General features: G+C 36.6%; 1 protein-coding gene across 1 annotated transcript in view; it reads right to left on the reverse strand.

The window, feature by feature from the left end:
- Positions 1 to 4,089: 4,089 nt before the first annotated feature.
- Positions 4,090 to 27,106, reverse strand: part of COL1A2 (collagen type I alpha 2 chain) — a 46,783-nt gene continuing 23,766 nt past the window's right edge. Inside the window, exons 24-50 of the mRNA XM_058181234.1 lie at positions 26,982 to 27,035; positions 26,295 to 26,348; positions 26,152 to 26,205; positions 25,120 to 25,173; positions 23,662 to 23,706; positions 22,715 to 22,813; positions 21,342 to 21,449; positions 20,397 to 20,450; positions 19,556 to 19,609; positions 18,681 to 18,734; positions 18,462 to 18,515; positions 18,239 to 18,346; positions 17,096 to 17,149; positions 16,949 to 17,002; positions 15,634 to 15,795; positions 14,071 to 14,178; positions 12,748 to 12,855; positions 11,520 to 11,573; positions 11,314 to 11,421; positions 10,361 to 10,414; positions 9,176 to 9,283; positions 8,498 to 8,551; positions 8,252 to 8,359; positions 7,236 to 7,482; positions 6,074 to 6,264; positions 4,949 to 5,191; positions 4,090 to 4,537 (exon numbers count right to left, since the gene is read on the reverse strand). Coding sequence (XP_058037217.1) covers positions 4,391 to 4,537; positions 4,949 to 5,191; positions 6,074 to 6,264; positions 7,236 to 7,482; positions 8,252 to 8,359; positions 8,498 to 8,551; positions 9,176 to 9,283; positions 10,361 to 10,414; positions 11,314 to 11,421; positions 11,520 to 11,573; positions 12,748 to 12,855; positions 14,071 to 14,178; positions 15,634 to 15,795; positions 16,949 to 17,002; positions 17,096 to 17,149; positions 18,239 to 18,346; positions 18,462 to 18,515; positions 18,681 to 18,734; positions 19,556 to 19,609; positions 20,397 to 20,450; positions 21,342 to 21,449; positions 22,715 to 22,813; positions 23,662 to 23,706; positions 25,120 to 25,173; positions 26,152 to 26,205; positions 26,295 to 26,348; positions 26,982 to 27,035 — 2,592 coding nt within the window. The 3' untranslated portion in view covers positions 4,090 to 4,390. The remainder of the gene's footprint in view (positions 4,538 to 4,948; positions 5,192 to 6,073; positions 6,265 to 7,235; positions 7,483 to 8,251; positions 8,360 to 8,497; positions 8,552 to 9,175; positions 9,284 to 10,360; positions 10,415 to 11,313; positions 11,422 to 11,519; positions 11,574 to 12,747; positions 12,856 to 14,070; positions 14,179 to 15,633; positions 15,796 to 16,948; positions 17,003 to 17,095; positions 17,150 to 18,238; positions 18,347 to 18,461; positions 18,516 to 18,680; positions 18,735 to 19,555; positions 19,610 to 20,396; positions 20,451 to 21,341; positions 21,450 to 22,714; positions 22,814 to 23,661; positions 23,707 to 25,119; positions 25,174 to 26,151; positions 26,206 to 26,294; positions 26,349 to 26,981; positions 27,036 to 27,106) is intronic.

Here is a 27,106-nt window from a genome sequence, read left to right on the forward strand (position 1 = left end):
GTCCTGGCCATGTCTACCCACGGGCCTGCCAAGTCTCTGGAGATAACGAGGAAATTATAGATAAGGCCAGAATTACTCACGAATATATTCTTCCCTCCATTGATAAAGTTTGCCCACGCAAATTCATTGCTTTGTCCAAGACAAAAAACCAGGAAGTCCCGCCTCCTATTTATAGTCTCTGCAGATGTCACTGCATCTGCAGTGACAGATGACCATCATTCTTTGGCTTTGTCCCAACACTTCCTCTGCTGCGCGCGCTTTGTCCCAACACTTCCTCTGCTGCGTCTGCGCAGTCTTGTATCACTCCAAAACTGTTCTTGGGGCGTTGCCAAATCAGAAGAAGGCTCGGGAGAATCAGGCCTTGGCGGCCCCTCCTCCCTTTGGGTGGGTGCCAGCGAGGGAGAGGGCCCAAAAGAAGCAGGCCTATCCAGGTCTTCTCCCTCACTTTCTGAATCATCTGAGTCCAGGAGTCCGGGTCCAGGAACCTGGGTCACAACACTTAGCTTATTGAAGGCTCAATAGATATTTTTATTGCTTCTTTTCTTTTAAAATAAAAATCATGTTGTTGTTCCATGGCATGCCTTTAGGAAGAAATCTGTGGGATTGCAAAAAGGAGATTGTAATTACATGCAGTTTGTGTGTTGCCGCCAGGCCCTCAATGATTTCTAAAATTGCACTGTTGAGGATAGAGAACAGAGAGTTCATTTTTGTGGAGAATATTTTTAGAACTCCAAGCAAATCCATTTCATTCCCTCTTCTCCCCCTCAGCCCCCCCCTCCAGTCAATATTATCCTCAATGCCTTCCTGGATTGTCTTTTAGAGATTCCATTTCTTTTTTTTCTCCCTGCCCTCTCTTTTTGCATGTCTGCAGCAGAGGTGGGTTTCAGGCAGGTTCTGACCAGTTCTGGAGAACCGGTAGTGGAAATTCTTAGTAGTTCGGAGAACCAATAGTAAAAATTCTGACTGGCCGCTCCCTCATCTATTCTCTGCCTCCCAAGTTGGAGCTGATTGGGAGAAAATGGAGATTTTGCAGTAACTTTCCCTTGGATTGGGTAGGGAATGGTGATTTTACAGTATCCTTTCCCTGGAGTGGAGTGGGAATGGAGATTTTACAGTATTCTTCCCCTGCCACACCTACCAAACCATGCCCACCAAGCCATACCACGCCCACCAAGCCACACCCACAGAATCGGTAGTAAAAAAATTTGAAACCCACCACTGGTCTGCAGTTTGGGAATTTTCTTAACCTGATATTTATAGGGTAATTTATTTCATTCTCCCTTTGTTTCTGGATTAAGTGTTTGGCTAAATACATAATGTTTTAGTCTGAGAACTGAAAATAGAAATGGAAATAGATATCCTATCTGTTCACAATTATCTTACTTAAAGACAACATCTAATTATCAAAATAATGTATTTGTTTCTTTTCAGATGTCAATATCTTTAACGTTGTATTATAATTAAAGGACCTAAAGTCTTGATGAAAAAGTAAATGGCTTATTTTTTTCTAAATGTATTGTTTCTCTGATATTTTTCCAAGCAGAAGACAATGGTTCAGGACAGATTTGTTCTCCATCCATTGATTGTATGTTGTCCTTTCCATAGAGATTGTGCATTGTCCACGTTATAAGATGTAGACAAGCCATTGTGATAATATTCTTAATGACATGACATCTCTTCTAGGCACATGGACTACTTCAAGATAATTTTTTTTAAAAAAAAAAGTGTATTTCTTTTAATTGAATCTGCTCAAGAGGTGATAGTATGCTGCATGTGTTGGAAGAAAAATCCAGTTCCAGTTCCAAGCTGGGAATAAAATTGGAAAGAAAGATTCTGTTTATTGGTGAACAGAACCAACACACACAGCATACAGTTCCGGGACAGCTGACAAAATGGAGTTCCGAGTGAGTGGGTTTTATACCTTCTGGATCCCTATGGGGTCATGTGGGGTCATAGCTGGCTCTATAGGCAAAAGAGGAAATACAAATTCTAGATGTTTGTTTGAGCTAATCTTGTCAACCTTTGGCTTGTTGCTTATCTGAAGTTTCTATCTGATCCACTCTTTCTGAAGTGATTCCCAAATCTGCATTTCTAAAAGGCGGCCTCTTCAGTTTCTGCTTAGGGAAGGGAGACCCAACTGGGATCTGCCTCCTTTAAGATTTTTTTCCCCTTTCTCCTTTAGGGGAAATATTCTATCCTGCCTTTTTAATATTCCCAAAAATATTTCATTCTCTAGGAGAGTGCGTGGGTGCTGTCTTTCTACACATGCCAGACTATTTTGCTTCAGTTTCATTTATTTGTAAGTATATGAAAATGTAGGGTTAAGAACCATGGTGACCCAGTGGTTAGAATGCAGCATTGCAAGCTAACTCTGCCCACTGGAAGGAATTCGACCCTGACTGGTTCTAGGTTGACTCAACCTTCCATCCTTCTGAGGTTGGTAAAATGAGGACCAGATTGTTGGGGGCAATATGCTAACGCTGACTACTCAGAGAGTGCTGTAAAGAACTATGGAATGATATAAGTCTAAGTGTTATTGCTAATCTCTGTGGACTTAAATAAAATTGACAGCTTCCTGATGTGCATCAACTTTTAAATAAAACATAAAACTTCTTTAATATCAGTATGCAGATCCTTTATTCCAAAAATTGAGTTTAACTCCTGTTTTCCTCTGGAACTATGGAAATGGATGTCCATAAACCTATCAAAGATTTTGCTTTTGTTTTTCAGTCTAGTATATAGTCTAGTTTCAGACTATCCTCTTGGTCTCCTATCCAGTCCGTCCTTGCTTAGCTTTGCCAAGATTAGTAAAAGTGTGATTGTGTTAAAATGTTCCCAGATTGATTCATTTGCAACATAGTTCTGTAGTTATACCTAATAATGAAATAATGCATCTGAGAACAAATCCACTCTTATTTTGAAACAATTCTGTGAATCCTAAGAATTAATGCTTTCTGAAAAATGATAAGGTATAAATGTCTTAGAGTCTTAGACTGTGTCACTTCAGTGTTATGGATGCTTTTAACAGTTCCTTTTATCTAGGAAGTTAACATATTAAGAATATAATATTACAAGTATATTATTATCCCATTCTTTCCATGGGAAGGAAACTTTTAATGCAAGGAACTTTACTATTTTTATGTTGGATTTTAATACGGTAAGCCACCCAGAGTAACCTGAGTGTCAGTAATTTATATGGGTAGCCATATAAATTAGTTTAATAAATAAATAAATGTTATACTTGTGTTTTAAAATGCATTCCAATGTTGTGGATCTCTGATAACAAATCCTTCGTTAAAGTAAAAAAATATTTTATTTCATTCATCTATGTTTGGATGGATTTAAACAGGAAAGATTTATTTTCCTGTAGTTTTTGCTTATAAGAAAACCCAAAATATAGTGGGAAATATAGTCATATACACTAGGAGCAAAGGCAAATCTTACTACCTTTTAAAGTTTTAATAGGCAACAAAAAGAGTTAGAAAGTAAATATTAAGTGCAGAATATCAGTAGATATACTAAAGCAAGGAACTTTACTCATCAGTGGTTTCTTTTGGAACACTGGACATGCTTTATTTCAATTTTTCACAATTTATTTAAACATCTCACATATACAAAATAGGTACAATTTTTTGTTGTTGAGAAATGATGATTCCTTTTTGGCCCATTGTAGAGGAAGAAAATGAGATTTAAAAGCATGGACATTTGATGTTGAAGAAGAAGATGAAGATGGGGTGTGGGAAGATATGATCCACATGCTTAACCTGATGGTGAGACGGGGCATTCTGAAGTTATTCTCAGACAGTTTGCAAATAAACAATACAACTTAATACAGAAAGGCAGGGATTGATCGTTTTGTTTTGTTTTATTTCCCCAAATGACTAGCACCATTAAATTTCAAGTATTGTAATATACTCTGTAATATTGAATCAGCACCTTTCTACTATGAATGGGTCCAAAAGCACCTCAGAACATATGTATAAGGATGTGGATCACACTTGGCTTAAAAGTGTATGAGGTAGTTCAAACCTTTGGAAGTTGTGGTTTTAAACTTCCTCTGTGGAAGATATTCAAAGGCCACAAATGGTGCAAACTTTCAGGAATTTTTTTATTTGGTTTTTTTATTATATTTTTGGTTTTTGTTTTTTTTTACACAAAGGCTGACATTTTCCACAACATGGTGACAAAATCTTGAAAAACTTCTGATTCCTTTTGGGGCTGTATTAAATTGCATTGCACAACGTTCCCAAAAAATCCTTTTCCTTCTTTTTCGCCAAAAGTTTAAGCAAGTAGATGAACAGAAGAATGGAAGGAGTCAGCTTTCGGTATAAAAAAGAAATGGCAAAGAGAGAATTTTTTTTGTTTTGTTTTTAAGTTAGTTTTAGTTCATTCATTTGAAACAGACGGGGCCAACGTCCAAACGGAATTCTTGGTCAGCGCCACCAATGTCCAAAGGTGCAATGTCAAGGAAGGGCAAACGGGAAGGCTTGTTTGTTCTGTATTCAATCACTGTTTTGCCCCATTTGTTGGTCTTTCTCTGCAAGATAATAATAGTGAATCATTAAAAACATTATTAAGGCACCCACTGATCTACCGTTATTAGAAATCAGTAAAGGCTTCTAAGATATAATCCCTTCCACTGAATTGTGTTTCCATACACTCACTCTTCTGGAGACCTCAACCTCTAGCCCAATCATGTCCCTTCTCACTGTTCCCCTCATAGTCCCATTCCTGGGCTTCTATCATTCCTCTGATGACCTTTCTATTTCCAGTGGTTGAAAGCCACACCAGCCCTTCTTGATGTTCTGAAGTTGCATTCTCAAAGGGAGGGGCAGAACCAAAGTGGGTCTTCAGTGATTAAAAGCTGAATTTGCCTACTTTTCTATCAAGACCCTCAATAAAATTATAATCAAAGACATTTACAAGCAGGAAGTAATGTAGAACTTACAGAGCAGCCATCTTCAATAACAGTGAAAGTAAACCGGCCATTGCCTTCAGCTCGGAATTCAACATCGTTGGATCCCTGCAGCACCACAGCCTTCTTAAGGTTGCCTGTTTCCTCATCCATATAAGCAATGCTGTTCTTGCAGTGGTAAGTAATGTTCTGGGAAGCATGGTTAGCCAGTAGCCTCAGGAAAGCAAGTTGGGTGGCCATGTCCTTGGCAGACACACCTTCCTCATTATATTCAAACTGGAAAAAAATGAAATCAGGGAAATAAACATCACATGCTCTGTGCTTAAATGGCATGAATGGTCATGTGAAAGTTAAATTAATTGGGGGAGAAGGGAAGAAATAATTTTCATTATACAACCAAAAATAATCAGAACTGATGGTTAGTCTAGAAAGTAATTAAGTGCTTCCTAGACAGAAACCAAATTCCAATGAACTCAACTTTTATCCTATTCAGAAATAGGTTATTTTTTATAACTTTACTAATCATTCCAAAGAGATAAACCATGCATTTCTGTATAATACGAATGGCACATGAACAGAAACTATCTCCTTCCAGAACTTAGTGATATTTCCTGAAGCTATTTTTTTATCAATGTAAAAGCAATATACCTCATCACAAAATATGTAACTGAGTTTAACGGATTCAATAGGGACATACAGTTCTGGTAACTAACTAGTTTAGACAGTTTTAAACAATATTTGAGAGACAGATGAGTTTTCCCTAATCTGCCACTTTACACTTGTTAGATTATGATTCAAAATTCCCCAACAGCATGCTTTTGCAATAAAGTCTGGCATGGGGAAGGCACAGGTCTGCTTAAGGTAATTATAATTTATTTTAGTAATTTATTTTGTGTGCATATATATGTGTGTGTGTGTTTGATTATGAAAGTTTTGTTGCTTATGTAGCCAGTACAGCAGCAACTTTCATGAGAAAGCAGTGTAAAGTACAGGTTTTTTAAGGGGTGGGAAATGGAGCTGCAAGACAACCAACAAGAGTAGATAAATTACATATTATATGTAGATTAACTTAACATAAAGAATATAAAGTATTGATTAAAACATTTCCTCCCATATTTGATTTCCTATATATTTGAAGATATACAGAACAAATCCTACCTGGGTACCACCATTGATGGTTTCTCCAAACCAGACAAGTTTCTTCTCATCAGGTTTCATGCCAATGTACCAGTTCTTGGCTGGGAAGCTTCCAGGATTAGCAGAGATACAAGACTCACCAGTGGAAAAATCGCAATATGCATTAATCGCATCCATTGTGCAGCCTTGATTAGGATCAATCCAGTAGAAACCTATCACAAAAACAGAAAATGATTTAGGCACCTATCAGAGATCCATATACGCTTCAACTGTTGGAATAGCATGGATACAAATAAAACAAAAAAAACAACTCCTGAAATCCTAGTGTAAGGTAATATTCACTTAGTTATTTGCCTCTGATTATAACTTTACATTTGATTAATACCAATGTTTAAAAATAAGGAGGGAGGTTGAGAATATAGATCTGTTGATTAATATTTTCATGGATATATGTTGTATAATCCTAACGTATAATACAGTATGTTGATCTTTTTTTCAAATATAATAATCTGAAAGGTTTATAAGGTGCCACTTGAGATACTATGGAGATACAGGCTAACTACATAATCTAGATTATGGAGAAAGAATTGCTTTATAAATTTTAGTAGAAAGTCATTATTTTAAAAATAACAAATATGAAAACAATGCATTAAAAAAACCTTATTCTGGGTGAACTAAATAAATATGTTTACCAATGAAATCCCAGGAAGCCAGACACAAGTTGACATTGGAAAGCACTACTTTCATGAGAGATATTTGAATATACAGATAGAAAAACTCAATTATCCAAATGTCTGCTTTTTATACGCATTCAGTGATTGAGTTTATGGTTGTTTTGTTCTTGTTATGAAATGAGAAATTGTCATACATATGTGTTATTCATACCAGGGATGGACTACACTAGGTTAAGTGGCACAAACAGATTTCCACTGAAAATATTATACGTAGAGGTTTATTACTTTGAATGTATGTCCAGTTGCATTATTGATTCCAGTGGTATTTATACTAAGCTATGATAATGTCTGAATAATGTATGCATCATTACATCATGATTCAAATAGTTTGATAACTAAGACTATCATGATGTCTTTTGTGAGTATGCAAGTTACATCATTTGTGTGATAACTGTAAAAATTAAGAATGCAACCAGTTATTTTATGTTGATTATTTGATGCTAACATACCATTGTTCCAATCAGGGTGGCTGAGTTTTAAGTCACGGCAAGTGCGAGCTGGATTCTTCTTAGAGCCTTCTGGGGTCAGGAGGGTCTCAATCTGATTGTTCAGGGTTTTCAGAGTGGCATCAACTTCATAATCCTTGGGTCTAAGAGATGGCTGATCTGCACGATAGTATTCTATATCATAGCCAATTTCATAACCACCACCATTGGGACCAGGTGGGCCTGGAAGACCAGGTGGGCCTGGTGGACCCTAAAACATACATATGGAAGAAATAAAATCAGCTTGTTGAAACTCAGTTCACCATGGTCATGCATAAGGTCCTATCTCAAGACTATCTGAATATAATCAGGACTATAAGCTTTGGATAGAAATATATATAAGTTGAACGAGTAATAATTAATAACAATACATCTATTCAAGCCTGAGTTCAGAAATGGTTAGTGTTAATTAAATTGGAGAATAATGCTATGAATTTACAATGAACCTATATATTTTTAATGAAATGTTTACTAATCAGAGAGTAAATTCTTATTTGGCAACTTGCAGAAACAGGAAGAATGTCTTCAGTAAAGGCTGCATTAAGTGACTTAATTTAAAATGCTGATTTAAATACTTGGAATGGCAACTATCTAGCTAGTGACATATATCAGTAGCGTTGTTCTCATGCTTCAAATAAGCATATTTAGAAATCAACCTTTATGCCTATGGCATAAAGCAATCTTCCCCTTCTTTGTATCCTCCCGATGTGTTGGAGCCACAGTTCTTAAACTGCTGGGAGTTGAACTATACTAAGAACCTAGTCACATATATATTCAGGAACCCAGCATGGCCAAAGAAACCTAGTCCCAGTGACATATGTAGAGGAATGAGATAGCAAATTTATATACGTTTATCTGGGAGTCAAGTTTAATGAATGAAGTGAAGTTTAATTTTGGAATAATCATGCAGGGTAATCTGCTGTTCATTTTTTTAAAAAATAGTTTTTGTTACACTAACAATCCTTCAGACTTAGACTTACAGATGGTCCTTGGCTACCATGAGATCCTCGCAAACCAGCTGGACCAACAGGTCCAGGCAGACCATTGCGACCATCTTTTCCAGCAGGGCCAGAAGGACCGGAAGGACCCTAAAACAGGAACAAAGAACATACTCAGCACTCAGTATGCTTCTGATACAAGTAAACAATAATAATGTGAGATAACATACCTGGTGATCTAAAAGTACATTTCAATATTCCATACAAAGAACATTCATATAAACTTACCCTTGGGCCGGCGGGACCAGTAACACCAGCGGAACCTTGTTCTCCATGATGACCCTGTTAATATGAGACAAGATGCGAAATTACAATTTCCTGCTATCTTCTTGCAGAGCTTTATCCCTTTCATAACTGATGGATTCCAAAATTGGGGGGAAATTACAATACATGTTGACCAATAATTGTTTTAACTGGGGAATTCGGCACTGAGATATATATGAATACCAATGAACATATACAGCTTCTCCCTTCCTTATCATGAAAAGATGGCGGGAGTAGGATTTCTAATAGGGCAGTTTGCTTCTCAGTGGGCTTGACTGAATTGACAGCACTTATGACTCTATACTGTACATCACTAAGATCCTAGGAAATCAAAGAATCTTGGATAAACTTGTTGATCTATATGGATCAAATGATCTGGAGCTTAACAGCTTAATTTTAACTCACTATACTGAGCCATGAGTCACCTTGACATTCCTGTATATCCTGATATACAATATTCTTGTATGTTATTGTAAGTATGTGAACACAAACCAGTGTTTCATTATCATACTGAAATGTCAAGTTTGAATAGGAAAATTTGTGTTGGATTAGGAAGAGAAAAAAAACTTGCAGAAGAGAACTAAAGCCCTCCCACAAAGCAAAAACGAAGAAACAAAACTACTAAGATTTCAGTGTACTTACAGCAATACCAGGCAGTCCTTGAAGTCCATTATGTCCTTTGAAACCTGGCAAGCCTCTGGGACCCTTGTCACCAGGAACACCTTTCTCACCACGAATACCTTGTACGCCCTAATAAACAGAGTGATAAATAGAGAAAAGTTACAAATTGAAGTTTTCTACTCTAGAAAGCTTGGAAGAAGTTTCAGATGCACCACCTTTGTCCAAGAACAATCCCATTAACCAAGAACTAAAATGCATGTAGATTCTTTCAGTTTGGAAATTTCCACAAACATTAGTTTGCACCAGTTTTGATTTCCCTCTTTTCTTATTTTATTTTTATCTTGGTTCAAACTACTATTTATAATTCTATTACTCTTCCTCAATTTGCCTTGATGTATATGTACTGGACTACATTTCCCATTATCAAATGGAGGATAGAAATTGGGACCTAATCTTGGTGAAAGATGTTCTACACCAACAGAAAGAAATCAAGTTTTGGTTTGGGAATTATTTTTCTATACATTTATTTATCATAGATCCTGTTCTATTTTGAGTTGCATCCCTGGTTATCTTTATTTGATTTTGCGTTAAAAAAGATTAAGCTTGATCTTTTCTTCTCTCTTTATCTTAGCATGTTCCAAAGTGTCATCAGGCCATACGAATCAGCAGTATGATAAAGGATTATTATGTTAAGTCTCCAAGGATACTATTACGCCTTTATAATCCTAACTCCTTTCACCTATAGGGAGTAACTACTATTCTTCCCTCTCCTGCGTTTTCTCTACACCTTAATCCAAGTGAGGTAACCCCAGCAAGAGAGTTTAAAAAGGAGCAGTGGCAGCCCACCAGCTATTCTTCTTGCTGTCACATCTCTTTTTTGTTGGGAAGACATGATGCATAATCTGTAACCTACTTGAGGACACTATCATATTGCAAATATGCATATAACTGCCAATCCATATGACTTCTGGCATACAACTGAGCTTCCTATGTTGTCTTTTGATCTGAAATGTCTTGGACCATCCTTGCCTGGATATCTACATTTCCCATTTACTCATTCATTTCTTAATCAGTTAGGCATCTCTCTGAATTATTTCCAAAATTTATGCCTTCATTTTAGTCCAAAAAAGAGTACCTTCTTAAAAATGACATGCATACAGTTTTTTTTAAAGCCAACAACTGTCCAATAATTAAAACTATACTCACAGCAGGACCTCTTGAACCAGCAGGACCACTGGGGCCAGTAACTCCAGCAGGACCCTGAAATGATAACACAATGGAGATGTTACTTTTGGGCCATAGCAAATAATATATAACTATCTTAACAGTGAACATAGTAATTTTGTATATTTCAGTTAAGTAAGACAACAGATACACATGTCTTTCATTGGAAGTATGATGAGAAGATATGAATATAAGACAGAAAAAGAATGAAATACAAGTATTGTCATCGTCTTCTTTATCAATCTATCTCTTTTATCTTTTATCTCTCTTTTTACAAGACATACATAAGCCAAAGATGAATAGGCTAAGAAAATACTGCTGATGATGTTACCTAGTCTGGTAACAAAATGTTCAGAAACTAAATTGAAACAAGCTTGGACAGCAACCCAATGCCAAAATTTCTCTCTTTCCCTATAAATTGATGGAATTTCAGGAATTCCTCATGAATTGATGGGGCTTCAAAATTCAAAAAAAATATTAATCCTTCTAGTAACAAACTCATCTCGAGAAAATTCTGACAGGGTTGTAGCCAAGCAAGAGACAGGGACCACTATGTTCAGGGGAACTAAAGAGCAAATAAACTTTAGGAAAGGTTTCTCGAAGCCTGGCAACTTTAAGACTTCCTGACTTTAACTTATCGAATTCTGGGAGTTGGAAGTCCACAAGTCTTAAAATAGCCAAGGTTGTAGCCTCAACCTTGTAGCCTCAACCTCAGCAAAGCTGAGCAAGATAATTGCTTCAACAGGTGTTTGAGATTTTGTTACATTATCTTATTACCAATCAAACATATTTTGGGGTGGGGAATCCAAGTGACCTGGCTTCACAAAATCTTAAAAGGGTGTGCCAGCTTCTTTAAGAGTTTAGCACAGGGTCTTGATATATCTGACACAATTAAAAGCATTTTGATGTTTTCACAATGGTTTAAAGTTACATACACGTTCACCACGATTTCCAGATTTGCCAACAGGACCAACAGAGCCATGAGGACCAGGAGCACCAAGAGCACCAGCAGGACCAGTGTTGCCAGGAGCACCACGTTCACCCTAACAAGAGCAAACAAGAAAATGGTTTGATTTAGACGTACAAGCTAAAATTGACTTGCAAGAAGCACCTTTTACTTACAGAAGAAAGCCACAATTACCTTGTATCCAGGGATACCATCACGACCAGGAGGACCATCGTTACCTGGATTTCCCTAGGAAGAAAAATGTCTTCTTAGCAACACATAAAAGTGTTTTTAAAATTATATTATCGACTACACTTCCTGCCATACTTGAACTATAGCATAAGATGAAATTTTAAATGGACTGTTAAGTCTCTGCTGCCAGTAAAACAATTTCCCCTTTTTGTTCCAAATTCCTAACTTGAATGTTGGCCATAAAGTACTGAAATAGTACAAGAATCTTCTGAATCCTGTAACTTTTTTTTAGTAACTATGATTGAGCAGTGCGATATTTTAAAAAAAGAAACTTGCATAATCCTCAGCCATCATACCGGTACTTCTTGACTTACGACCACAATTGAGCCCCAAATTTCTGTTGCTAAGTGAGACATTTTGAATTTTATCCCATTTTATGACCGTTCTTGCCACATTTGTTAAGTGAATCATTACAGCTGTTAAGTTAGTAATATGGCTGTTAAGTGAATCTGGTTTCCCCATTGACTTTGCTTGTCAGAAGGTCACAAAAGGGGATCGATCCCAAGGACACTGCAACTATCAAAAGTCCATTTCCAAGTGTATGAATTTTAATCGCGTGACCATGAAGATGCCACAATGGTCATAAGTGTTAGAAATGGTCATAAATCACTTTTTCCAGTGTGGTTGTAACTTCAAATGGTCACTAAATGAATTGTTTTAAATCAAGGACTACCTGTACTAAGGGATTATGGATTTTGGTTCAACCAATATAAAACATACCAGTTTAGAAAAAAAATTATATAACAGCAGGTATGTGCTGCAATCCTTCATGTGTTTTCTTAATAGTCACTTCTTTTAAGGGTTGCAGAAGTTTTAAGAAAGATCTTAGTTAAGGTAATCAGAAATTTCAAATCTTAATAGTTTGATTTGAAAAGTACCAGTATGTGTCTGGAGTTTTCTGCTGCTTTGATTTAAAATACATTGCTTTGTTAAAGCAATTCCATGTTTGTCAATCATTTTTTAATACAAAATCTAAAAATGCTTTACAACTTCAATCTCATTTATTTATCCCAATTCATATAACTGAACTGAAAATAAATCTTTTAAAAATGACAGTATGGGAGAAAGAGCTGTATCATAAAATAACTGGCTACTACATCAAATGCTGCTGCATATTTAGATATTTTACTTTAATTTCTCCCCAAAGTTATGACCAATAAGAATTTCTTACATCACGTCCAGCTTCACCAGGGGCACCATTTACACCAGCAGAACCAATGGGACCAGATGGGCCACGGGCACCTGGAGGACCAGAAATGCCAGCAGGTCCATATTCACCCTAGGAAAACAATTATAATTGGAATATATTTTATTTTTAGTTATTATACATGAACTTTCAAAATGTTATGTACATTTTATATCTGTTGGTTATTGGATTAATTGGTATTAAATATTCAACGGCACTAATCCTCGTGAGATATTTCAGTGTATTCAATAAGTTACAACATAAAGTACAAAATCTACAAGAGTAGTTCTTTATTGATCCTAACTATAGCAGCATAAAACAACAACTTGCACCCTCAATATTAAAGCATAATGGCCTTCAGACAAGACAGAACCTTTTAATTTGCTGAGCATTTCCCAAACCTTATTTCCCTTCACAACCAACAAAAAGTTACTACTAAAATCTTATTCTTGCACTGAAATCTAATGAGTCCCTAGGGAGATAGGGCGGTATATAAATATGATAAATAAATAAAATAAATAAATAAATATCACAAAACATGTGCTCAGAATGCATATCAGTCCTCCTAGTAGACAGACAAGAAACATAACAAGTTGTTTCTACTTGGGGAAAAGATACCAGAAGGCAAATATAGAAACGAGGACAATTTAAAATCTTCCATGAGAGTAACTCTTTAGAAAGCAGCCATATTTATGAAATAACATTTGCTCTTTCAACTTCACCACTGTTTTTATAATTCTGCTCCATTAGCTCATAGATATGCTCCTCATCCCTATTTAATTGCCTCATTGATTCATTAAATTAATGATGTGCTGTATCCGATCAAATACACTGCTTTCACCCAAATACCTTGTTGCTCTTCTCAATCACTCAAATATGCTAATTTGCATAAATCTATAACTCCTTCTATTGCCTAGGTCTGTCTTTGCCACTAATGATGTCCACAAACCAATTCGTGCTTCAGTGTACTTGCTAGGGTTGCAATGTCAGCTGCCAATATGACAAGCAGTTAATTTTTGCAGTTGCTATTTAATTCAATCAAATATGCAGAGGGTTGGATTAGAAGACCTCTAAGGCAGTGGTGGGTCACTCCCGGTTCTGTCCAGTTCTTGTGAACTGGTAGTAAAAGCGGCCGGAGGCCCTGCCCACCTGCCTGGACATCATTATGGACAATCTCTACATAAGCGCTCCCGTTGCGAACCGGTAGTAAAGGTAAGTAGAACCCACCTCTACTTACTCTAAGGTCCCTTCCAACTCTGTTACTCTGTTATGTCTCCTATTTGCAAATTTGGTAAAGATGGTACTCACAACTGCTCCAGACAAGCCTGGAAGACCACGTTCTCCTCTAGAGCCAGGAAGACCAAGGATACCAGGTGCTCCAAGAATACCCTGAGGACCTGAGGAGCCAGGAGGACCCTGAAAAAAAAGGGGAACAGGAAAGAAAAAACATTTTCAGAATGTATAACAGATTAGCAGAGTTTTGTCTGGGCAAAAATTAGTTTTCTTTCTCTTTGATCTCAATACTAGAGTCCGTTTTAGCATCTAGCCATCATCAAGAAACAAACAAACTTTCTGTATTGCCTTAAAAACCATTTTCTATGTGAATTTATGAAAGTATGTGCATGAAGAAATAGGATGGATTGATTTATTAATACATACATTCTTAATTGTTGTTCTTTTACAGGGCAAGTACAAAACTGGGCAAATGCCCAGTTTTATGAAAAATAATACTATTTGGCTGATAGACCATCTTCATAAGGATAAGGCACAAATTTAATCCATGCTCCATTGTAAGAACATATTCAAATAAATGATGGAATTACAAAATATCATGGCTTGAGGAAGATGGTCTAGAAATATGAAATATAAATAAATAAATAAAAATATTACATACAAAGGTATGTATGCAGGTAAAATAGCAGAAATCAAAGCCACAGAACTCCTTGTATTATTTTACTAATAACATAACATCTATTTTCTTGAGTCCAAGAGCTTAACAGAAAAGCCAGACTATATGTCTGATAGCTTTTACATATGTCTTCTTTTAGCAGCTGACTGATAATCTGAATGGTTCCTAAGGCTAATGTTCTGGCTACAAAGCCAGCTGAATGACTTTGGGCCAGTCACTCTCTCTCAGCCCAGCCCACCTCATAGGATTGCAGTTGTGAAAAACATAGTGGGAGGAAATGTATTGGATATGTTTGCTGCCTTGAGTTATTTGTAAAAATAAAAGCAGCATACAAATAAATAGATATTGCTGTGCTGTATAAGAAAGGGGAGGAGAAAGTCCTGTCTTAGTTATGACAGCTGGCTGGGTAACTTTGAGCCAGTCACTCACTCCAAGCCCATCTAACTTCACAGAGTCGTTGTGGTTGCAAAAATAGGAAAAAGAAGAATTTGCTATGTTTGCACTTTTGTTTTTAAATATTTTAATTATCTTAAAAAAGAAGAAAGGCAGAATTTTTAAAAAATATAAAAATAAAATAGATAAAAAATAAATATAATCATCTAAACTGGGACAGTCTGTAAGTTCAATTCCCAGTATGGTGTTTGAATACTACGGAATAACGTCTGGTTCCCCACATCTGGTAAATCCTAATAGGATGAAATTGGTCAGAATGGCGCCTCCTAGTGGCCAAATTCATTACATGGGATCCAAATCAGAAGACTGAGGTGTTTGTTTATATTTGCTCATAGGGGGGAAAAGTTCTATTATGCAAAGACGTCTATTTGTTTAGAACAAACGGTTGTATGTTCTCATGAAACACAAGAAGATAGCTGAAGAACAAATTATCAGGAAAGAAGAAAAAAAAACTCAAAGCAGAAGGATATAAATTGAACAAGTATTGAAAAGTGTTCTGGACAACTTACAGCAGCACCAGGTTCTCCTGATGGGCCTTTCTCTCCACTGAAACCAGGGGGTCCAGAAATGCCAGTTTCACCAGTACGACCCATTGGGCCAGTGTCACCACGTGGGCCTCGAATTCCCTCTTTGCCAGCAGGACCAGGGGGGCCAGATGGACCAGTGATACCCTAGGAATAAAATCATAAGGTAATTACATAGCGACATCTCAGCTTCATCAGTCAAGAGGTAGTCAATTATTAATCAAAATAAAGATTGAACAAATGGGATCTCATGTAATATTGCTTTAAGAAACTGCACAGAATCAAACAAGCATGTAAAGGAAGCTTGACATCACTGTAAAATAGCATTTGCTGGGACAGAATTTTAGTCATCTAGATTGATTGTTATGTGGCCTGTTATATTTCATAGATATATCTTATCCATCTATCTGTCTCAACTACAACTCCAAGTGTTCCTCATTATGGGCCGCTCCTGCTGGACTTAATGGGAAATATGAAATGAGACCCAGTATTATATATAGGATAGTCAAGCAAATCTACATAAATGCCAGGTGTTCATGATCACTTAAGTATCATAGCTACATTTCAAAGGGCGTGCCATACGCTAAATAAATACATACATTCAAAGGGTGCAGTATTTGAACCTGGACAGTATTGCATGCAGGCTGTATGAACAGTTTGCTCATTACGGTTATTAGACTACAATGATTAGGACTGTGATTTGTCCAGGTATTTCTGATTTTGAAAAAATAGAGCAAAATATATTTTATATCAGGCACAGGCAATCTACAGCCCTAGGTTTATAAGCAATTCACATCTTCCCCCTTTTTTGACCCTTAATAGTTCTATCAATTGTGATAGGTGAAAATAGAAGATAGAAGTGTCCTGTGATTTTGAGACTGAAACTATAGTTAAACATAACATAATGTTAGACATAATATAACATTAAGCATAACAGTAAAACAGATTTAGATCTTTTTGCATTCTGCTTTTGTGGTTTTCTCACAAGCAATACTAAGACTTTAATTTCAGTATGGTTCCGCTTTGCCTATTGAGATATGAAATGGCCCCAACCTATTTAGGTACAATAACTTGTAGTAATGGATTGGAAATAATGGATAATCTTCTCATATTATAATGACTTGATAAAAATTCTAAGGAACCTCAGTGAAATAAAGTAATATCTGGACAGTGTTGGCTGGGGATTCTGGGAGTTTAAGTTCATGCAAAGATTTTAAGGCTGAGAAACATTGGTCTGGACAGAATAAGCAAAAACTGACTTTGTATGAATTGCAAAGGGATTTTTGCAGGAATTACTTACAGCAGGGCCAGGAGGTCCGGGTCTGCCAGCATTCCCAGGAAAACCGTTGGGACCCTATTTATAAAAAAGCAAGAGAAAAATTAGGTTTCATATTAATCAATAGCTACATGGATGAAATGGATAAATAAGATACGTTTCCAGACTTACAGGTGGACCGCTATCACCACGGCCTCCAGAAGGACCGGCTTGACCAACAGGGCCCTGTATGTAGGAAGAAAGGACAATTAATATATAAGACTCATGAAGTACTCCAGATGACCCTGTTTTCCTTTAGAATCAATGATAGCTATGTGACTGACTTATTTGCTCCTATTTTACAATGGTTTTCAGGCTTAAGAAAATACAAAAATTTCATTGAGAAGGACAATTGGAACAATGGCTTCTCTTAGGACTATTACAAATAGGAAACAAAATGTTTCAGATTTTTTTTGTTACCACCTAGGAATTATATGGATCTTGGCTGCCTACCTAGTTATCCTATAACGATGTCACAGATGGTTTCTATGTCTCCTGTGCCCCACCCTTTTAGAATATAACATAGACAGGAGAGTTCACAAAAAAGTTTATAACTTTGGTATGGTGTTTACATCAGTGGTGGTATTCAGCCAGTTCGGACCGGTTTGAGTGAACTGGTAGTGGCAACCTGCGGGTGGGTCCGCCCACCCGTCCCGGCGCTTTGCTATCCTATTTAGCCATGTTTTCTAAACCGTGTGCATGTGGGCAAGCCGCGCTTGCTCACGTTTTCGGTGTGTGGCGACCCAGTGGTAAAATTATGTGAAACCCACCTCTGGTTTACATGACCAGTTAGAAAAATTCATTAATAAGGTAATTTGTAATTATTTATGAGTAATCACGCTCATAGTATGAATCTTAACTTCTTGAACTTGAACCAGTACCTGATTAAAATTAGTTATTTATTCCAGCAGTGAAAAATGTTGTTAACCACTGTGAGTCATTAAAAATTATGTTGTGTATGTGTGTGTGAGAAAGAGACAGAGAGGAGAGAGAGAGAGAGGAAGAGGGAGAGGGAGAGAGAGAGGGAGGGAGGAAGGGGATGGGGAGAGAATGTCTTCTGTGGTATGAAATCTTCATTTTTAGTCACTAATATATAGATATTCTTTGGGTGAAATTCTTGATATCCCACAAATAAGTTTATATAGATTTGAGGTTACTTAACAAGTATGCTATTTGGCATCTTAGCAGTGGATTTAAGAACGTGAATATGAAATATCAAGATTACGTCATATAGCCAAAAAATAAAGAATGTAATGTAAGATTTCATTTACTTACAGCAGGACCAGCACTACCGACAGCACCAATGGGACCGTGAGGACCTACATCACCTTTAGTACCTCTCTGTCCTCTTTCTCCTTTAACACCTGGCTGACCAGCTGCACCCTGACAGAAACAATACATTTAAAATTCAAAGTTGAGATATTTAAAGTCGAGATATTTAATTAAACAATCGAAGGTAGAAAACTGGAGAAAGCAAATGGTGCTTCTTTATACTTACAGCAGGACCAGCAAATCCAGGAGGCCCAGCAGGACCGGCTTCACCACGCTCACCCTACAGTAAGGAGAAAAATAAAGGAAGTTAAGGACCCCTTTCTTTAGCTGCTCTTCTACTTCAGAGGTTCCAAAAAATAATGTCATATGTATGTATGTATGTATGTATGTATGTATGTATGTATGTATGTATGTATGTATAAACTATAATTATTTTACTACTTACAGGGGATCCACGAGCTCCAGCAGGTCCAGCAGGTCCAGCAGAACCACCTTCGCCCTAATAGAAATAAAAGACCAGCTGTTTCTAGGCTGTAGAATAATGTTTGTCAACTTTAAGATGGATAGGCTTCAACTCTCAGAATCCTGGGAGAATGTTAGAAGAATGCTGGCTGGGGGGCATTCTGGGAGTTGATGTCCAGAGGTCTTTAAAGCTGTTGAAGTTGGAAAGTACTGCTTTGAAGAATGGATTGTTTCAGTGCAAACTTAGAAATATATGAGGGGTTCCCAGTGCCAGCACTGATGTTACCAGTTTGGCTAATCAAATGACTACAAGAAAACAACCAAGCTCAAGGAGCACGGAGGACTTCTCGCTTCAACCTCTCGCTACAAATATTCTCCTTTGTTAGTTAGAAATATTCCTTACAAGGTATCAGGTGAAATGTTTTTTCACCTATTGAATTTCTATTTATCTTTTTATTTTGTAGGCTGACCTGAAATTAAATATTAAGATCTATTAAATAAAATTAATGAAAACTCCAGGAAATTTAAATTAGGCTTAGCCATAATTAATTTTTTCCCCTTATTTTATCATGGCATGAATGTGCAACTACTTTATTTTTTGTTCCCGTTCACTGTTTTAATATGTTAAACAGTGAGCGGAAACCTACTATTTCTGAACAGTAATTAAGGATGACTGGCTATATAAAAGTCAATGTTCCACATCTATATTCTGCATATTTTCTGGGAATATGCCTAGGAAATATAAAAAAAGGACTAGATGGGTGGCACATAAATGTAAAAAGAAAGAAAGAAAAAGAAAGAAAGAAAGAAAGAAAGAAAGAAAGAAAGAAAGAAAGAAAGAAAGAAAGACTGACTTACTCTTTCGCCACTAGCACCGGCAGGTCCTGGGGCACCAATAGCACCAGGGGCTCCCTGAAAACCAAATAGAAAACTTTTATCTCTGTGTATTTTTGTTGGGTTTAGTGTACAAATAGTCCTTGAATTATGACTATAATTCAGACCAGATTTCCAATGCTAAGCAAGGTGGTTGTTAAGTAAGTTGTGCCCAATCCTTTTTGCCACAGTTGTTATGTGAATTGCAGCGGTTGCTAAATTAATCACGTAGTTGTTAAATAAATCTGGCTTTTCCCACTGATTCAGCTGTGAAGATTACAAATGGCAATTACATGATTCCAGCAAGTTTCAACAATTGTATAAACAACATGCTGGTTGCCAAGCACCTAAATTTTGATCCAGTGACTGTGGGGATGCTATAATGGTCATAAGTGCGAGGACTGGTCATAAATATCTATTTTAGTCTTATAAATTTGAACTATACTGATAGTATTAAGCCCTCAATAAGGACTTAAAGGGTAGTTTAATATAAAATACTATGCAGTTTTTAAAAAAATAATAATTTTTTTTCAATTCTACTAACACACACATCCCTCTCCAAATGTTCCTAACCTTCCAGGTAATTTGAAATAAGTTTAATTTCACAGTTTCCATAAATAAAATACAATCGTTCCATAATAAAGTACAGTCTGATCTAAATTCTAAACAGTTTTTATGCTTTTCGCCACTGACTTTAGACTAAGATCACTTAAGGAGAAGGTGAATTTCATGCAATCTACATTTTACAGTGCTAGCTAGCTTTCATGTTGTAGTTGCTAGAAGAATTGCACAGTTCCTTGGAAATAAATTAAACGTGCATGTTTACCCGTGAACCATCTCTTCCTGATGCTCCAGGATCTCCTCTAAAGCCAGATGGACCCTGAAATAAAGCACAAATTGTGATTATGTCTAGGTAATGTGGGATGCTTTATATGATTATGATTTCCAAAGAAATGCTGAGGAACAGTTTCATCCCAAATCCTACATAATCACAACGATGAATGTAGATAGTGATTGAAATTGTCGTTGCTTCTTTTGTCTTCCAATTATGATGATTTCTGCTTTTTAAATTTTGTCTTGGTTAACTATTTCAGCCAATTCATTGATTTACTGATGACACAACTCTCTCATTTGGGTAACAGAAATGTAGCTTCAAAATAACTGTGAACCTTCTAAAGACACTTCGATATTTCAAATATGCTCAAAAAACAAAATGGCTAGTTTTTAAAAAAATGTTATTATTTTGAAATTGTCAATTATTAAGATGTTAAGAGTTTAACCCTACCTAACGCTGCATTCTCTGATACGCGTGTGGAAAGAAAGAGTTGAAAATGATAGTTTAAATTAATGTTTCTCAACCTTAGCAACTTTAATATGTGTGGATTTCAACTCTCAAAATGTCCCAGCCAAGTTGCTGGGACTTTAAGTCCACACACATCTTAAAAGTTGTACTACAGGCTAATTCTGCTAACTGCCAACTGTCAGCAGTTTGATCCTCATCGGCTCAAAGTTGACTCATCCTTCCATCTTCCAAGGTTGGTAAAATGAGGAGCCAGATTGTTTGGGACAATATGATGACTCTATAAACTGCTTAGAGAGGGCTGTAAAGCACTGTGAAGCGGTATAGAAGTCTAAGTATTATTTATACTCTGGTCATGTTGGGGATGTTCTGATTGCAAGCTGTGTGCACTACTGTTGAGCTATAAGCCTTTCCCTGCAGAAAACTGATGGTAAATTATGTATTCTTAATTGTGGGATAGGTTTCTTTTACCTTTTCACCTTTGCCACCTGGGCTACCAGCTGCACCTCTCTCACCATGGACTCCACTAGGACCTGATGGGCCTGCAGTACCAACTGCACCAACAGATCCAGGTTCACCCTAGCGAAATAAGAAAGAAAAAGATTTAAGGACTCAAAAGAAAACCAGGCAAGGTTTCTCCTGCTACTTTCATTTACTTTTCCAAGAAAATCAGTATTAAGGCATTTAAAGAGAGAGCCAGTGTAATGTAAGGGTGAAGATGCTAGACTAAGAACCAGAAGCCAGCTGAAGACTCTAGTCCAATCAATGACTCATTCTAGATTAGGAAATTAAAAAACAACAACCTCTTTTACAAACGTGTACTGGACCAGCATAATAGGTTATGGTCCATAACGCGCAGTGGATTTATTGGTCATCATCATCATCATCATCATCATCAATAGGTTGAAGGGTATTTTTTTGTGTATATATTTTTTATTTATAAGCATTTTTGAATACAGGGTATAAATGCAGGGTTTGTATTTATAAGACCAGAATAAAAAAAGAGGGCATTTTAATCCTGTATTTTTCAAGTTATTAGAATTGGGTGAATATATCTTTATGCATTTATGCTAAACGTATATCAGTGGATCTCTTGACAGATAAATTGGATTCATTTCAGATTGTTTTACATTTTGTAGGGGTTAAATCCAGAATAGATGAGAAAAACAGATTACAGAAAAATGCAATATTATTTCTTTTTATAGTAGGGGCACATTGGTCTTGCTTTCCCTGCTCAAATTCAGCAAAGCAGCAATATTTAGAATGAAACGTAGTAGACTGTCCATGAAAATGTCCTCTCCCTACAAGGCTAGTGACATGTTTCGTTTCCCTTTTCTTCTTCCTCAATACCCTTAGAGGAAGTTGCCATTCCAAGATGACCCTTTTTTTGTATAGATCAGCTGATGCAGAAGACTTTCAAGTCCCTTTTATCAAACAACAGTTTATCACTGTTACATAACAAGATGTTATTTAAACAAAAATAAAATGTGAACGTCTGAAAGTATGTGCCCAAACTTTTTTAATATAGAAGGAACCTTCAATGTTATACATATAACATTTTAAAGTTCTGTTGTTAACTGAAATTAATAAAGCCCATGCTAAAAAGACCTGAGCTATATTGTTTCACCATCTAATTGTTTGATGTTTCCCAGTTGCATATTCTGCACATTGCAACATTTTACAATGGACATGCTAAAATCTGTCATTTTCACGATGAAGATTGGGTGCCTTGGAAATAATGTAGATGTTGTTGCTCTCTGCATCCGACTGGATTCTTCCTACAGGACCTTCACACTGCCCTCTCCTGGATTTAAGAAAAATAGCAGCCCTTCTTTCTGCCTTACCTTATTACCATCAGTACCTGGTGGACCGGATGGGCCACGGCTTCCCAGAGGGCCTGCAGGACCAGAAGCACCGCTTTCACCTGGTGCACCACGTTCACCCTGAAGGAAGCAGATTACTATAAAGTAAATGGCAATCTGGGAGCCTCAATTTCATTAATACAGAAACTGAAAAGGTGTGGATAGCTGTACATGTATGTTATACTTGTTGGTTCATAAGATGTCACAGCTACTTAAGATGGTTTAGATTTAACTGTCCATCTTTGGTCTATTGAGCTTAATCTAGAGATTGGCAGGAAACATTTTAATAAGGCTTGAATATTTATTTATTCAGATTATATATATATATATATATAACAATTTCCAGAAATTTTTCAAATTACTTTTTCAGAATTCCTGAGATACTTTGATCTAGGAATAAAATTCCATTAGACCAATGGGATTCACTACCAGTTTTACTCAAAGGTAGACCAAAAGGTATCTAGATTTAACTCAGTCAGTTCACACCTTAATTTTTCCAATGTCTGGATGTACATGTGTACATGTCTGTCTGTCTGTCTGTCTGTCTATCTATCTATCTATCTATTTATCTAGTGTTTGGAAAATGTTGGGGCTTTCTTATTTACAGTGTTAATTTTTCTGTGTCCTACCAATTGTACACTAAATTTATATATCACACTAAAATAATACAATAGAAATATTATCCCAATATTTATATTTCTCTGTAATAATCTTTAGAAAATGATTACAGTCAAGTTCAAAAAAATCTATGATAGAACTACTTTTCTATATAGGAACTCATCTTAAAATATTGATTTCTACAAGATAAGGAACCTATATACTCTCATGCACTTTCAAATTATAGTATAATACTACCTAATACTATATTCTACTGTATTTCAAATACAGCAGGAAAAAAAATACTAAAATGTATAAAAGTATATACTTACTCTTGCGCCAGCAGGACCAGGAAGACCAAAGTCACCATGAGCACCCTAGGTACAAATAAAGATTTGTTAACACAAAAATCTTGTTAAGGATTTTTTTTTATCGCTGCTTCAGAATTCATATGACATTCAGAGATCTAAAGACATTTTAATCCAGAAAGATAAAAGGCAATAGATATTCTGAACAAAAGAAAAACAATCAGGTCAATAAAAGGAGTCAAACTATTTCTGCAAGTTTTGCTGTCATTCAGTAAAATGCATTTTATAGTTCAGAATAACTTGTGAATAATTTAAATTCAGCCGTTGGCCCCTAAAATGCTATTTAGTACTGCAGGAAGAGAACAATATTCTTCCCCCCACCCCAAACAATGTTTGACTTTATGGCAGAATATGACATTTATGTGGCATAGAACAGTATTCTCTAATCTGGTGCCCTCTAGATGCATTATTGGGGTTCTAATCCCTAGATTGTCACTCAGTTTGGCCAAATGCCATGTGATTTGAGAATTCTGGGAATCTTAATTCTCCTATAGCCATATAAACTATGGAAGATGTGATAGTTTAAGGGATGACTGACTACTGACTGATTACTCAAGATTCAAATTTTCTTCAAGATTTTGAATGATGCTAGGTCAGACTGGCTTTTCAGGGTTGCTGTGAGATTCACTCAAGAATACTGCAGTGCTCAGGGCAACCTTGGCTGATCTCAAAAGTGAAATAATGCTGGTTATGATTATTACTTGGATTTTCTGGCAGGAAATCCCCACATTAGAAAATGGGAAAAGATTCTAAAGTGCTGCAATGTGTATTTTTGTTTTTGTATTTTTGCCATGAAAATTACATACAAAAATCAGTGAAGTCACCAGGTTCAATCTGATTTCAAGGAATAGAAGGAACTAGGAGCTTTACTCTTAATTGTGAGATTAAAAGGAAGGGAAACTCTGGAGATAAAGAAAGACTTGTGTCCAATGCATATGTCACTTGTTAAAGGCTGTCTGGGAAAAAAAACCCCTAAGCTGGTAGATTTGTTTTAATAGTCCCCAGCATTTTGTTTTCTGTTTCACAAGACAAAAAGAAGCAGTAAGTTTGCTTTTCCAATTTGCCAGAGGATGGGTAGGCAGGTGCTGAATGCTGAAGAAATATTTATCTGCTTCGCATGCTATTTCCACTGATTTTAGTGTACTTTGATTATAGCAGAGAAATAAAAAACTCACTGCTAGCCCTCAGACACTTTATCAATTATGTCTTCCCAAGGGACATAATCACTCTCTCAACCTCAATTTTTTGTATAATTTCCTAATGGCTCCAGGATCTGGGGATGATGGAAGAGCCTTGAAAGGATCCATACTTGGAAAAACCAAACTACTGCAGTTTATCCAATGCATGTTTTTTAAAAAAATCTGTTTTAAATTAAAGGATAATTTTCTTAATTAAACCAATCTGAATTATTTTACTACTTACCCTTTCACCTGGTTTGCCAGCTTCACCAACTGCACCAGAGGGACCAGGAAGGCCCTATAGGAAAATAAATGAAAAGATGAAGGAAAAACAATCTCCTGTAATTTGTTTATGTGCTGTATATAAGGGAAACCGCAGGTCATGCTATAAAATAAATATCTTTATCTGTTCCTATTACTATACCCTATTCCAGGGTTGGGTTCCCCAACTCCTGGTCCATGGACTGGCACCGCTCCACGACATGCCAGAAACTGGGTCACACAAACAAGCGAAGCCCACATGCGGGATGCAGACAGCATACTAAACTACACCACTCTGATCTGCAGAAAAACTCCTCTCCATGGAACTGGTCCGTGGTGCCTGAAAGGTTGTGGGCCACTGTTCTATTCAATCTTATTCATTCTTGAGTTTTGAATAGGAAATCAAAAATTCCCTTGTAAAACCAGCCTTGTACATGAAAGTAATCACTATATGTGAATCTCAGTTTTTTGCAACTGATTTCTCTTTCCAGGTCCTTCCATGTCTTGGCCCCATCCACTAAGCCTGCGTATGGTGAACACAGCAATATAGTACTTCAACTCTGACTTGAAAGAGGCATGCTTCAAAATGCCTAGTGATGTCAACCCAGCGACCCTCTGCGACTGTCGAAGCAAATGAACTGCCAACCAGGGCTGAGTTCACATTCCTGTTTATTGCAAAACACCTCTTCTGAAATGAATTGGAGGCACTGCATAGTCCTACACAGCAAACGTGTGTAACTATTGTCAATCAAGAACAGTGTCTTCAATTCTTGTAACCTGATTATCTTTGAGCCACTGAAGCTTAGTGATTTGAATTCAATGCATGCCTATTTTTAGTAAGTGCACTTTGCAAGATATGATTTAACTAGCAATGTAGGTTCAGTAAAGCATTTGAATTTATTTGGTAGGATAAAATGCTTGATGAGATATTTAATAGCATTTGAACAGCCTTTATTCAATTCTAGCATTATAGATCAAGAAAAGGCAATATTGGATAAAAGAAAACTTTACTTACTTGGAAGCCAGGAGCACCAGCTGGACCAGTTTCACCTTTTGGACCTGCATTGCCCTAAAATAAATAATTAAAATTGAAATGACGAGGAATAAATCATTGGCAAAGAAGCATCAAAAGTTAACTAGGATTGATTTTGTACTTACAGCAAGACCAGGTGCACCTTGAGCTCCATTGTTTCCATCAGGACCAGGAGGACCCTAGAACCACAAAGCTTCAGTTGTTCATAGTGTGGACAATCATATTCTAAAATGTACACTGTGTTTGTTTGCTTACTTAATTATTTCCATGAGTTTTGGTGAAATTACCAAGAGCTGATTTCAACATGAGGGAAACTTTGCTTTTAATGAATGTGGAACTCACTAGTAATTATGATATAGAAACTTTCAGTATTGAACTATAAAACAGGAGTCCCCAACCCCTGGTCTGTGGATCAGCATCGGGACGGGACAAGTCAGAAAATCTGCCACGCAACAAGCAAAGCCCCACCCACAGGATACAGGTAGCACATGAAACCATGCCCCCTCCCTTCTGCACCACTTTTTTTGTAAGCACCAAATTTCCAAAATTAGGTTCAGGTCACGACCATATCGGTTTGCGACCAAAGTTATGGAACTAATTAAGGTTGTGACTATCTGTTTCTATTTCATGCAACCATCATTCAAAATGTTAGCTTATGACTACTGCCAGAGAACTCATAAATACAGCAGTCCTTTTCTGTTTTATAAATTATTATAAATTATTCAATTATTGCAGTTTCTTAACTATTGACAAATCATGTTTCCCTTACTAAAGCTAAGGTATAAAGTAAGGTATAAATTAGTCTCACTTACCTGTGGACCAGTCAGACCCACGCTGCCTCTGTCACCAGGTTTGCCAGGTTCACCCTGATAAAATGAAACACATTTAAATAAGTTACTGCATTAAAACTAATAACAGCAACCCCTTCCCCCCAAAA

The sequence above is a fragment of the Ahaetulla prasina genome, chromosome 4 (assembly GCF_028640845.1).
Source record: "Ahaetulla prasina isolate Xishuangbanna chromosome 4, ASM2864084v1, whole genome shotgun sequence".
Lineage (NCBI taxonomy): Eukaryota > Metazoa > Chordata > Lepidosauria > Squamata > Colubridae > Ahaetulla > Ahaetulla prasina.